Below are 14,748 nucleotides of genomic sequence, written 5' to 3' on the forward strand. Positions count from 1 at the left end.
TGCAGTGATATTATGGTTGGTGTCTTACTTTGGTGGTAGAGAAGATCACTTTGACGACCGTAGTGGGTTTGGTGACCACATGTTCTGGTGAGGAGTTCTCTGACTGGGCTCCCTCTTCTCCTGTATTGCCATCAGCACCATTGTCTTCATTTCCATCAGCTACAAATAATGACATATAATTAATAAATATGTACTTAAATACCACATGTATATGTGTATATTAATCTGGATGTAACTGAACTTCCTCACAATGTTCAGTTTTCTTCACATTATATGACCATAAAACTCAGTTGCAACATCATTAAGTACATTAACCATTATATACATTTTCAAGTCTTTCTTCTGAAAATGTATATTTTCATAAAAAACACAAAACAGAATCTTTCTGTTGACTAAAACGAATCAAACTCTATAAAAATATTAAAGTTATAAACCTATTACCACTGTATGTAACATAAATACTATCGTACCCTCACACTGCTCGCCAGACTTGGAGGAGATGGTGATCTTCCACATGTGGAGTATAGAGCCTGAGTATTTGGCCTTCTCCAGCACCACCAGGTAGAAGTGTTCACAGAAGGAGCCCGAGGCGCGTAGATCCACCACCGCCTCCATCCCCCCGCTAGATGAGGCGCTCACATGGCCCGTGATCATCTGCTCTTGGAACACGTGGAGAAGCTGGGTCTGCTGCCAGCTCTACAATACAGGCCATATAACTATCAGTGTAACATCTTAAAACAGGCAAACGCTGATTCTACAGCATTAGTATAACTTCATGTTAAATGGTTAATCTACATATTATTAGACAGCTGTCTGCTCAACACTGAGCTGAAGTCTCCCTAAAGTATCAGACAATGAGTGTAGCTTTTTCTTTAAAAGGATTTTGTAAAAGTATGTGTCCGTTTCCTAAATCTACATGTAATCTACCTCATTTTAAAATATGTTCAGTAACAGTTTATACAAAACTACGTCAAAAACATTGTTTATTTTAACATTTACACATTTACTTGTTACCTTTCAGCTTTTTTTATTTCTAGTTTTAATAATGAATAACTCAATGTAATACCCCAAAAATATGTACACACACATGTGACTATCAAACTGCCTGTTGTTGATATACAGGGTAATGATTAAGCTTTAAGGGTTTAAGCCTTACCTGAGCAGCATCTGCAATGGGTTCCAGCTCTATAATACACCCTGGTCTGGCAGAGGATTGTAGGCTGACAATGTTGAACAGCTCCCCGGGGGGATTCTGGGCCTCCACACTGTACCCTGAGCTAGTGTTGCTGCTGAAACTCATCCCAGGCTAAAAAGCAAAACACAATATATCATGGTTTTTTAACTGAAAAAACTTTGTATTAAAGGAGCCTGATAAACATAATTATACATTGTTTCCTGTACTTCAAAAGCAACAAAAATGTGACAATAAGGCTATACTCACATCCCTCTTCTGAGCCCCAACCTCCAAAAGAAGTGTCCTAGCATCAATGACAGCTTGAAACATCCTTAAACCACTCCCATCTGAGGCCACAAAGAGGGCACTGGGAGAATTGCTGTATGACCCAAGAGTGGTACTAAAATTTGAAAGGAACTGTTCTTATCAAATCTAATCAGTTTGAAATTTCAAGTTTCAAACAGACTTTAGAAAAAACGTTTTTCATTATTCATTTACACATATAAATGAGTGACAAAAAAAGTGGACACATTTAAAAGTAGATGCATGTAAATAATTTTAAAAGACAAATTTCTATATTGCATTTACTACACTGTAAGTACCTTGGCAGCAGTGTAGGTACCCAGGCTACATCTGAGAATGCTGACAGCTCAGGGGAGTTAATCCGAGCTAGCTCCACAATTCCACCAGACTTGGACAATGGCCCCACAGGATCCACACGCCACAAAATCAGCTCACTACAAAACTCTACACCACCCACCCCACCCTTCCCACCCTCCTCACTCTCAGAACCCTCCTTTTGACTGTTGACAAAGGCGCCCGACTTTCTGTAGTGTTCTTTTGGGACATTATGGTGGGAGGTGGATAACAACAGAGGCAGCACTGGGTGACAAGTCGCTGAATTGGTTCTGAACCTATGTCCACATGCTCTACTTGCATGGGCCACACTCATAACAGTGGAAAACTTGGACTGGTCAGCAAAGCTGATCTGCCACTGATTCAATGAGCCATTCACATGCTTGGAGATCAGTAAAACATTAGGTATCAGCATGTTGTCGTTCTGACCAGGAGAGTTCTTCCCGGTAGCTGGAGCGGGTGGATTTTGGAATTTCGGATTCTCGCTGGCGGTGCTCTCACTCATCCGCATGGCGGACTTGATGTCCATTTTACTGTAGTTGCAGTACATCCACAGACGACTGGCCATGGTCCGGGCATCAGGGACAGGGAACGCATGGGGGAGGCGGGAGGAGAAGCTGACCTGGGCCTGCCGAAAGCAGTACGGATTGTATTCATCCAACCAATCCACTAACCTACAGAGTCCAAAGTCAAACAGGAATTTTGAAATTCATAAATAATATTATAAAAACCTCTCAGGGAAAATGATTCATTATAATTTTTAAACAATTTTGCCTATCAAATAAGAGTGACACACTTCAGATATATATAAGAGTGGTTAACTTTTTAAGCAGGTCTCATAAGTTCTATAATGGAGTTACATGCTTCATAAAAACTGGTAAGGATTTAGATAATTATGTGACATTAATAAATCCTGCTAATACCTAACATTTCCTGAAAAGTACCCCTGATTTACTTCTACACATAGGACTTACCAGACAAGAAAACTGCCATCCACAGGGTGTATGCTGAACATCATGTCTGGGTGTTGGTGCCAGTCCCTCAGTAATGTTTCTATCTTTCTGTCTAGAGCATCAATCACTGAACCCTGCAATTTCATCCACATCATTTTACAGACACTGTCTCAACATTGATAATCTGAAGGTTTTATTAGTGGTAATAAAACTAGTCCTCCAGTTCCACCAAAACCATTATATAAACCCCATATTAGCATGAAAACATGCATGTACATGTACAGTGGTAACAACGTTATTGTTGACAAGCCAATCGTGTTAAATAGTTCGTGTAACGTGGGTGATCGTTCGTGTAACGTGCGGGATCGTGCGTGTATCAGGAAAAATAGTTTGCGTTTTTTACCGTGCGTGTTCGTGCGTGATCGTGCGGTTTTTTCGTTTTGTAACTTTTTTTACGGAATGTCAGGATTTATTCTTAAAACAACGACAAGTAGTTTTTGTAAAACAATGTGAATTTTAAACTATTTTCTATAGAAGAACATTGACAGTTGTTAACATTCATTCTCTCTTTCGTGGTTAAATACATTTATCAAGTATTTCCACAGCTCATTCAATCCTTTGTTCGGTCGAGTTAGTTTTGCATAATGTTATAGTCAGCCTATATCAAGCATCCATTGTGTCTTGACACATAATTTTAATCATATTAGCAAGAGCGGCACGTTGGATGAAAGCGGTCAAGCTTACCCACTCCCCGTTTTAAACTAAACGATTATCCCCAACGTTTTTCTTTCAAATGAGAATTCAATACACATTCCTATCTGGTACATTGTGTAAACATTTGTTTGAAATAAAAAATTTAAAAACGCTTTAAAATTTAAAAAAATAGAAATAAATCAATTATGTACTGTAAATAATGAAAATATTCAATGTGTAAAATCGAAATTCTATGGAACAACGTAACAAATTTACCTCTATCCCGCATAATCAAATCGTACGTAAGGGAACTGGATTACATAAACAGTCAACTCGGATGTAAATAATTTCGTATAGTTAATGCATTATCTTTATTTTATTTACACTTAAGGTATTATTCGTTATGGAGACAAAAAAAACTAGAACTGTCCTAATGGGACTAATACCCCCGCTAGGCTAATTTCAAATGGGACAAATAATTGAATTGAATAATAAAGGTTTGGAACACATACAAAAAAAAAATTCTAGAATTGTAAAAAAAATAAAAAATTAGTTAACAAAGAAAAATTTAAATCAAAATTGTCAGAATTTCACTGTAAATACATATCTATAACAGTAATACATTTACAAATGTATGTATTTGATGATATATTTTTTTAATTTAATTGATTTAAAGAAAAACCAACAAAATGACAATAACCCCTCCCTTTGCAGTGAATAGAAATACCGGTAGCCAAGCAATGTTCTTCTGTTGATAGAACTTTCAAAACTTTCTAATAAGAGTCTTGACAGATGCAATTAGTTGTTTCAAATTTTCCTCACTTTCTCCTATGGCACAATGGAACTCCATATCAGAAAATTGATCCCATAGGACTATGATTTTCTTTGATGAACTTGTTAAATTTAATAAACCCCCAAAACATTACCATAATTACCATACTATGTAAAAATATGTAAAAAAAAAAATTAATATTACAAACAATTTTAAAATTGCCAAAACACTACAATCATATCAGTAATTTTGAATTTCAATTAAATTAATGCCCAATAGGGTCACTTCATCAATTTACTTGACAAATAAATTTAAACAACCTCTAAAAATAGTTTAACTTCTTTATCAATAATGATATTATTTATTTCCTTATAATGATAGACCTTTTGGTTTACATGAAACAGTTTTAAAATAGCCCCAAAACCATCACCCATTTTACAGATTATCAATTTCCCCTAAACACATGCTCCATCTGAACCATGGCTCAGATAATGGCTCCCTTGGGACAAATGAATTCAGCCACTCTTGTCTTTGATGTTCTTATTAACTCCTAAGAATTTATCATTGACAAACAAAAACTTTGCATAATTGTCAGTTGATAGAATACTTATAAAAAATATTTTTTTTTTATCAATTAAGACATAAAGACAAAAAACTCCATCTGGATGTATTTATATAAATATATTTTAGAGTGTTTTCTATTAATTAATTAATAAAATCTGTAAGGATTACCTCCCTTACTTTTCAACATTAGTGTACAATATATAGAATAAGGAAAATAAAAACTGTCATAAAATCATTAAATCTTGTCTGATCTTAAAAAAAATTGCAGGTGCACATCTTCAGATGGTGTTCAACATATGAACAAATTTTCAAACTGTTCCATGCAGTAATAAAAAATTCTATAGGGGGGACAAAGTTGCGTCTACAGACAGACGGACGGACAGACAGACGGACAGACGGACGGACAGACAGACGGACAGACGGACAGGGTGAAACCAATATACCCCCCTAAACTTCGTTTGCGGGGGTATAATGATTTGTGTATAAATCATTTATTTATTTGTTGTATGGATGTGTAAATTGTTTACTCGTAAAATATAAAACAGTGCATTGCTACTGTACATGCCGCTTTTCAATATAACACAAACATAAAGCAATACAAATTAAAGCAATACGTTTTTTTAATGCTAATCTTAAAAATTAATTTTGATTTTGCGTGTTTAATGGTGTAGAATCGTTCGGTTGCGTGTTTTATCGTTTTTGTTCGTGTATCGTGAAAATTCAGTAAGTTAGTGATCGTCCGTGTAACGTGCGTGATCGTTCGTGTATCGTGCGTGATCGTTCGTGTATCAGAAACGTGCGTGTCGTTTGTCAACAATAACGTTGTTACCACTGTACTGGTAGTAATAAAATCAAAGTACTGAAAGCAAAGTAATATATTGGATTTTTTTTAGCTTTTTTTGGTATGACTAAATCAATGAAGATTAGCATTAAACAATGAGCATACAATTAAATAATTTGGAATCATTTTTTAATAACATTACTCTAAAATTATTTGGAAAAATATGTTACTTGCTTTCCCAGTAGAGAGCACAAGACAGAGTTCCCTGTAAGTTGTGACAATGTGACTGTATCATTTCTAGAGCTTAAACATGTTAAAGAAATTACTCTATAATATTCTTTATCATATATTTACACCAGAATTACAATTTGGAACCAATCATATAAGAATTTCTTTCCACTATACACAATCATGCAAGTTATAAACCCTATCTTTCATCCAAAGCTACATGTACATAATTATACTTTATTACCTTGGGAAACAGTGTTAAAAACAAAGGGCTGCCACCACAGCATGCCTAGAAACTTACAGGTACCTCAGGTGAGCTCAGACTGGATGTCCCCTCGGAAGTGTGGTCAGACATGTCGGATGATGTCATGTGGGCCTGACTCTCCCCCATCATGTCCTTGGTAGACTTGTGGCGATGGGAATGGCGACTTTTTCTCTTGAACAGCTTGCTTTTCTTTTTTTTAGGCTGATTTTGTCCTGAATCATAGAACTTCAACATTGACACTGATTATTGTGTACCCACAAGATTTTGTTTATATCAGCTCTTTACCATGATTTTCTATCAAAATCATTGGTTTAAGGGCATAAAACTTGACTGCAGTTGTACTATCAGTAAGTCACAATAATTAAAATCTGATGGGAAACAAATTACTACAATCTATCAAAATAATGGTGTCTTTTATACCACTTTTATCCACTTCATCCACATGATGGTCATCATGGTCACTGTCTGATGCCTCATGCTGAGGGTCTTCTGAATGGCCATCCACATTCAGAACCCCTCGGTGCATATCCTGCAGTATCACTTCAGCCTCCATTGTAAACTGCAGCTCTTTGTTGTTGAGCCAGTGAAGCTGGAAGTTAAACTGTTGATCTTTGGATCCTATCACAGGGAGAAGTGGCACATCTGTTGACAGAACATTGTAAATCATTCATTTAGAACAGCATATCTATTGTGAAACAACAATTCTGTTTGTTTATCAGTGATGTCTCTTGCTCTCTTAAAAATTAATTAAATACCACACCTGTTTCTGGGTTGATGCTGGCAGCCAGGTGGAAATGCAGCACTGTGGCCACCCCGTTGTGGTGGATGGCATACTTGTGGAAATCATGGACGCTTTGTACAGTGCTGAAGCTAGCCATGCTCATCACAGTCTCCGGCCCCATCTTATGGTGTTTTTTACGCTTGTGTATGGCATGTCTGCACAGGATCAAAGACATTTTTTAATTTTATAAAAATTGATTTTTTAAATAAAGTTCCCAAAAACAATTTGTTATACAATTGTATTAGTAAGTTATCTTATATAAAATTCATTTTTCTGTGCGTTATGTAAGTTTAAGTGACTACTGAAATAAAAAGATACAAAATTGTTAAAACCTACATGACTGTCCTGGCATGCAACCTACTTCTCACCGAGTACCAATTCTCACTAGTACATTGTGACGTCATTTATCAACACATAAAATTTTATACCGAACTGGCGTCACAATGTACTGGTTAGAAATGGTATTGGGCGAGAACTGGTCGCATATCAGTACAATTTATTTATGTGAACTGGCATTCAGGAAAAAAATAATATTTCTGAATCACATTTTAATCTTTACTAAATTTCCTCTGCAAAATTTATTGAAATGATTACTGGATAACCACGATTTCTTTGATATTAAAAGAATTTTATTAACTGACAATAAATCTATGACCTCCGTTTTATTTCTTTACAACAAAATAAATGACCAAATACCATTTGCTACATCCATGCAATAAATCAGATAATTGTTATCCCTTTATCAATCTGTAAACAGGTAGTACATGCAAATTAAACTACGTTTAATAATGCCACCATAACAACATGTACCACATAAGCAAAATCAAATAAAAGTCAATTCGTTGTGTTGATCTCCACAAATCTACCAGTAGCAATTTAAGAAATAAGGTTATACATGTACTAGTGTTTTGAATTATTGCCGGCATATGAAATTGTAGATATGTTTACTGAAGGAATATGTCCTTGATAGATTTGATGTACATGATTAAAATTAATTAATTGTTGATATATACATAATAAATATATAATTTTATGCATTAAAGAAAAAAATGTTAAAAATGGTGCTTCATGCAGATTATGAATGGTTGAAAATGGATTTACATTGGGTTTTTAGGTTCATAAGGATTCACTATCTCCAAATTCAATAGTTAACTTAATTAATATAATTGATATTTGTCTGTGTCAAAGCTGACAAAGCATTTTGTTGTGTGTCACAAGGGCATCCCTACTTATCCATCCCTTCTTTATCACATAGTTTTGGGTGGTGAGGGGTGATTATTTTGTCTAATATCTGCTGAAAGGGGATGGATGGAAAAGGAGAGAAAGCTTTAATTGGGAATGAGAGGGAAAGGTAAAATAAAGACTTTCATTGTCAGTATCAGAAACATGAAACAAATATTGTATTTATTGATTATTTAACAGTTGTTAATTGGATAGTATAATAAATACATCAGCTGTTTGTGTAATTAAGGGTTAAAATATCCCCAAATTAATTTAAGGCCACTGTAAAAAAAAAAAAATTGGCCCTCTCTCAACTCAGTATTTCAACATTAGGTTTTAGCAAAAAAATTTAATAGTTTTTTCTTTCAAAGTTGCAAGACAATAAAAAGAAAAAATTTGCAAACAACTGGATTTCAATTAAAACAAATCTGTGGATTAATTGTGAAAAAAAATTTGAAGTGGGTAATTTTTTGTCCATCAGTCTGGAGAGGGCACACAAACATCTTTGTAAAATTGGCCTATCATGATACTATTTTATCATTTACAAGATTCCTGGGTAAAATAAATAAGGAAATATATTTTACGTGATTTTATTTTGTGTGACTTTTCAAAGTTAAGCTTGCTTGCAGTAATGATCTCTGATTCTTACTGGGGGTCATTAAGCTATTATGTACCAGGTAATATGTGTGGATACTAAGACTGGATAGGGATTTTGGAACAAAGCAAACTTGGTCAAGTTGATGACTGCAATTATATGTTTTTTAAACTATTTAGTATTACCTATATCAAAATTTGATGTACTTTCATCATATCCTATTACTGCTATTGCTGATATGACTGATATTGACCAATTTAAAACAATTAATTTAAAATTAACTCATGTTTCACATCAGAGAATTTTCTGTAATTACAATCAATACTTATTGATTTTATGTAATTTATAATAGACTTCTCTGGTTTTGGGTTCAAAATCTATTTTCTTGATTTTAAAAGAATCCAAATAAAAATTGACCATCTTAAATGAAAAACAGATTTATAAATGCATTTCCTTCAGTGAGTCATCTTCAAGACCAAAGCTCTTATGTTTGAGAAAAAAAAAATGACAGAAAAAAACCTCTGTATGTGAAGACCACATCTGTCCGTCTTTCCTGTCCAAAGACGGTTAATGGGATATCCGTTACGCCCAAGATATCCCCTTCTGTTGCCATGGAAACAAAATGGAATATTTTTTATGCTTAAAACTTTCCAATGCAAAAGATGTACAAAAGCTGTTACTCTTAACAAAAAATAAACAGTGCTGCACAAAATAGCATTATATCTATTAATTGTTATGTACAGAATGCTAATTCTGCACTGCATGTATCACAACCACTAAGCATATACATGTACAGTAGTACGCTATGCTTAACATATATTCTTATTCTCCTGCACAGATCCACAAGGCTGTATCCGGAGTTAGTAGAGAGATTTTAGTTAGAACCTACATGGAGTGAGATTATAAATATTCATAACTTACACTTCAAGTAAATTGCTAAAAAGAAATACAATGAAAACACTTCTTAATTTTCCTTACAGCAATGCTACATTGTATTTCTATTCAAAACATTCGCATTAACAGTTTTGTCTGTCAGCAAATCTAAAGTGTATTATAAATGTTTCAACCCCTAAACCAACCTAACCAAAGCATGCAATAGTTAACGTTCATATTTATTTTGCATTTAAAAAAAAAACCTCTGTGCTTGATACAAGATACATGAGGAAAGTTTTCATTTAATGTGAAATTAATGACTATTGTGAACACAACAGCAATATCTACACAATACATAAACCTGTAATTCATACCTCTCAAATGTATGTAAATGCAATCTTAAAAAGGTGAAATGAAAATTCAGAGCAATCAGAGGAGGTAAAACTTTGTGCATGTAAGGTGTTATTGTTTGTTGCATGAACTATTATACCAGATAAACAGATGTCAACATGATTATCATTAAAATTAAAACATAAATTGTTATGAAGATTGAGATTAAGGTACCTCACTACACCCAGGCTTATACTTTTTAAGACACTACGTCACAAGATGGCGATTTAAATGTTTTGTTAAATTGTTTACATTGTTCAATTCTGTAATTTTTCATCCAAAATTGCACATTTTTTGCCAATTTGACTCAAATACTTCTTATCCATTATGATATCTATCATAATCAAGTAATTTTCTGCTGATTTAAGAAAAGATTTCAAAGTGTAGTGAGCCACCTTAATGTATTGTCATTAAGGTTTATTTAAGGGGGCTTGAGTTGACACATTTTACAGTGAAATATCAAAGACTTATTGATCCATCAACTAAGAATAATGAAAAAAAGACAAGTTGATGAAATTGATGTTTGAATGGGAACTTTTTTGCAAGAAGTAGAGTATTGTTGCTTGTTAACTGTGGCACTAATAACTAATAGCAGGCCTTCAAAATTTTTGGAGACTTCTTTGCCAAAAAATAAATGAAGTTGTGATATGCTCTCCTATGGGAAAGTAAGATTTCTGGTGAAATTGTTTGAAATGTTAATGGAAAATAAAAATCCTTTAAAGAGACCCATCACACTTCAGCAACTAGCAAATAAAAATGTGGTTCAATTTTCTGTGATTTACTCCTTTTTCCATACCTGATAGTCTTTAACCTCTGGAGAAACCTCTTCTTGTGTCGATGGGTGTGAAACTTTGGATCCACCGATGAATTGGGGTCAAACTGTTCCAGATCCACCAGCCCATCATCGGGGAGAATGGTCTCCACCCACAATCGGCAGACATTATCCAGACAGGAAGTGACCAACATGTTGGCTACAGCTCCTCTACAACACGATAGAGATCCAGCTCATAACGGATAAAAATCAACCATTTAAAATAGCACTGCTAAAGGTTGTGCTTAAACAAGGTAGGGTTAAGGTGAACTGAGGCTAATTTTACTTTAATTTAGCCTTATTAAAAAACATTGACCTTCATAAATATAGTTCTGACTCTGACATATGTGACAGAGACAGACTAATAATAAATTCTTCTCTATCTGTAAATCTACTAAATATTATATATTAATCAACAGAAAGTTTGTCTTGCATTCATAGGGCAAATAGAAACAATGATAAGTTTCATAGGCACCACTGCATTGTGTCAAACAGCTACCGAATTAATTCATTTTTTTCTCTTTTGAGAAGGGGAATAACTCAATTTTAAAAAAATTTTGTCAGTGAGGAAAAAAATCAAATTGAATCTTCTCCTTTCCAAACCTTGCAACAAAAATAAATACCTGCTACCTCATTATAATTAAAATTTTTGCCCTGAGAAACTATAAGAATATGATTGCATACTCATTCAATGGGTATATCATCTGTGTACCTGGGCATGTATTTGCTAGTTTTCCTCCATGAGAACCCAGTGACAGCCCTGGGGTGGGCAATGTATATAAAGGAGTAGTGCTGCTCCTCCTTCTTGGGGCTCACTATGCTGTCACTCCTCAGTAAGGGGTACTGGTCTGTGAATAGAACAAAGTCAGATTTCACATTATCACAGCATTTACACATAGCACGCTGACTACTACGCCTCGAGAATTTAACTCTCTGACTTTCAGCACTGAATATTTGGAACTTACTTTTTCTGTCTTCATACCAAATCTTCACCAATCTGTCATTCTGTAAAGGACATTTTATAAATTTTAATCACGTACATTTCCATGGAATTTTACTCTTATGTGGCTGCATGCTAGATAATAGTCTATACCTTTCCGGCTGAGGCAAACAGCAGTCCGTCCCAGGAGTACCTCAAATGATATACAGGAGTGGAAGGTCTATGAATAGAATGTACAAAAGGGTTTTTAAATACATAAACATCCAAAGAATTGTAAGAGTATATTGGTAATAAAAAATCTTCCTACTCCCTTAATAAGAATTAATCATTCAGTAATTTTGTCCTGGTTTTTATTTTACTCGCTTAATTTTTCAATAACTGTTCACCACTATGGAAGAAAAAAAAATCTACTCTTTCCATACTAAAAACATACCTTGGTAATGCTAATATACTCTAATAAATCTATGAAAATTACTTTAATACAATTATCTGAGCATGCTTGAATCTGTGGAAGAAAAACAATTTTTTTTATATATATATGACTCCTAATCTTTAACTTACTTGCATCGCCAAACACAGATCCAGATTGTGGAAATCTCCTCGAGTGGATCATGGACATCCCCATCCTCTTTATCCGCTTTGTGGTCCTCATCAACTCCACCCACATCAAAGTGGACCGACTTGGATCCACCCCCACTTTCTTCATGATGCTCCTGGCTAAATGCCCAGATCTGTATAGATTCTCCCCCAGTGAGTAGTCTTGATCCTGAGTGAAACAGAAATAGTAAAACAGAAATAGCAACGTAAGAACTAAAATATAACTTGCTATGCCTTTTAATGAATAAGAAGTTTCTTCACCAATAACCATAATATATGTTCATCAAGATGATGGAAAGTGGTGTTAACACAGATTAATAATTAGAGCCAGTTTTCAAATATATTATACACTTGGTATCTATACATCATGAGATACTGAATACAATGTAGATAGACATGTAGTGTATTTTTTAGAATCAGTAAACATGCAGTGCTTGTATCACATCCTCACTGTGATATACATGACTGTACATATAATTATGATCTAGACATATATATATTTTTTGCTCTTTACCTTCTATGTTCCAGCTCAAACAGTTGATGTAACAATCTGCTTCAAACTTGGCCGTCTGATACCATCTGTAATCTAACTTCTGGAAAATAATGTTGAAAATATTAGGTGTTTACAAATGTATTTGATACCTATAGAAAAGGGAATGTGTGTTTTATTTGTATAAATAAAGACTAATATGTGTAAATGCATCACAAAACTTTCTTTAGAAAATGAGAAAACAGTAAGTATTGGTAACCAATGAACTTTGAGCTTACGTGTAAGGAGGGCTAGTCAGGTGGAGCAGTTGATTTATTTAGCAATCTAATGTTCATTAAAAAATTTGATGTTAAATAAAACTTTCAAAGTTCAATATTCTACTAAGATATCGTTCCACTAGCCATAAGAAGATTTCATCTGCAAAGCTTCCATAATATCAGCTTCTATATATATATGAATATATATATATATATATGTGACAGATATACATGAATTGTCTTATATTGCATGCAAAGTTTATTATCATTATCCCATTAATTATTTCACAAATTGACCTTATATTATTTTCATTCTCATATGTTGTTATCAAGGTTAGTATGCCCATTTCGGATTCTTTGATAATTAGTACCTTTCCCTTTTTGACATAAGCTATGCATTTCACTAAATCCCTCATCTGAACACCCTCCATCCTCTATACAATTCATTGGCACTATACTAGTATACCAATAAGTTGTTACAGCTTGAGCCTTTCTCCAGCTCCCACCACTTTTTATTGAATTTTAATAATTAGATTCAATCTCTTCATAAATTTCGAGTGAATAAATTAATTCAGTACAATTTAAGAAGAGTTCCTATGATGGCAAGCGACCTGACAGATAGCATGATGAGCTGCCAAAAAAAAGCTTTATGAAATGCAGCTTATTATCATGATTTTTGATGGCAAAACACAGAAAGTGTCTTAATATTTCTCACTGGTTATATTGACATGAGAAATAATGCTGAAAATAAAAGCTTGACAGTTGTATAAGGCTATTTTTGGCATGTTTATAGATGTGATTGTGACCATTGCACATGATACAAAATCTAAACTCAGCCTTATACATTTAGATTGATTAACATCTCAAAATTCAAACTGAATTAATTCTGTAGCTCATTTGCAATAACTTATAATATCAGGGTTTTTATAATCAGCAGGCATTTTTCATAAATAAATCTGAATAAAATTAGTTTCCACGATGTTTCAAATCTTGATTTTGTAGTTAAACTGAGGTAGATTGTATCAAATAAAAGGAAAGAATGTTAGTGAGGAAAGGATTAATTTGTAAATTACAGACCTCAAATTCCTAAAAGAAAAAAACTGTTAGTTAGATAGGCAGCAAAAATAGCAAACAACTTCATAAAACTAAGAGAAATGCCCCATAATTATAATGTAATACCTGTAAATGTATTATAAATTTAAAACAGAATAAGAGTTTCTTTGTATGCTTCAGCTGATCAATGAAAAAGTTAGTAAATGTATGTAATATTTTTTTTTTTATAAAATACTATATTTAAAGTAAAATATACTAAATTTTCATGTTAAGAAGCCATATATTAATAATATCTATAATACATGTAATGATATTTTGATATAGATCTATATCACTTCATTATATGTACCATGTAGTAGCCTATTTTTGTTAATATACAAGCACTAGTTGAAAAAATATTTCAATCATTAGTTTTGCTGAGAAGTAGTATCGGTATTCAAGATGCCTAACATACATGTAAATGATATTTTATTTAAAAGACTCTCAACACTGTATGTTGAAGCATGACCATTTAATCATCCCATATTCTAACAGAAAGAACCGATAAAGGCCTTACTTCAATTAATCAGTGCCTTGGATTAATATTTAATTTAAAGATGAACAAATTTATACATTATTTATTCCCAATAGGATAATTACAACTTACATGGGTGCTTTCGTGATGGCGAAGTGGC

General features: G+C 33.6%; 1 protein-coding gene across 13 annotated transcripts in view; it reads right to left on the reverse strand.

Annotated features, from left to right (window-relative positions):
- The window catches only part of LOC105349075 (dmX-like protein 2), a 49,689-nt gene that overhangs the window by 26,374 nt on the left and 8,567 nt on the right, over positions 1-14,748 (reverse strand). For 7 of the 13 annotated variants that reach the window (XM_034469857.2, XM_066088840.1, XM_066088843.1 and 4 more), the window contains 18 exons: positions 14,721-14,748; positions 12,789-12,867; positions 12,239-12,443; positions 11,831-11,897; positions 11,703-11,742; positions 11,450-11,585; positions 10,723-10,908; positions 9,911-9,934; positions 9,183-9,266; positions 6,827-7,002; positions 6,487-6,708; positions 6,103-6,278; positions 2,785-2,897; positions 1,777-2,484; positions 1,442-1,574; positions 1,157-1,306; positions 471-696; positions 29-159 (listed from right to left, as the gene is read on the reverse strand). The exon at positions 14,721-14,748 is cut by the window's right edge and continues 44 nt beyond it. In XM_034469857.2, the coding sequence (XP_034325748.2) occupies positions 29-159; positions 471-696; positions 1,157-1,306; positions 1,442-1,574; positions 1,777-2,484; positions 2,785-2,897; positions 6,103-6,278; positions 6,487-6,708; positions 6,827-7,002; positions 9,183-9,266; positions 9,911-9,934; positions 10,723-10,908; positions 11,450-11,585; positions 11,703-11,742; positions 11,831-11,897; positions 12,239-12,443; positions 12,789-12,867; positions 14,721-14,748 (2,884 nt within the window). Of the gene's footprint in view, positions 1-28; positions 160-470; positions 697-1,156; positions 1,307-1,441; positions 1,575-1,776; positions 2,485-2,784; positions 2,898-6,102; positions 6,279-6,486; positions 6,709-6,826; positions 7,003-9,182; positions 9,267-9,584; positions 9,600-9,910; positions 9,935-10,722; positions 10,909-11,449; positions 11,586-11,702; positions 11,743-11,830; positions 11,898-12,238; positions 12,444-12,788; positions 12,868-14,720 lie in introns of all 13 variants that reach the window. The other 6 variants (XM_034469866.2, XM_066088847.1, XM_066088836.1 and 3 more) reach the window with 5 other exon arrangements.

Source organism: Magallana gigas, chromosome 6, assembly GCF_963853765.1.
Source record: "Magallana gigas chromosome 6, xbMagGiga1.1, whole genome shotgun sequence".
Classification (NCBI taxonomy): domain Eukaryota; kingdom Metazoa; phylum Mollusca; class Bivalvia; order Ostreida; family Ostreidae; genus Magallana; species Magallana gigas.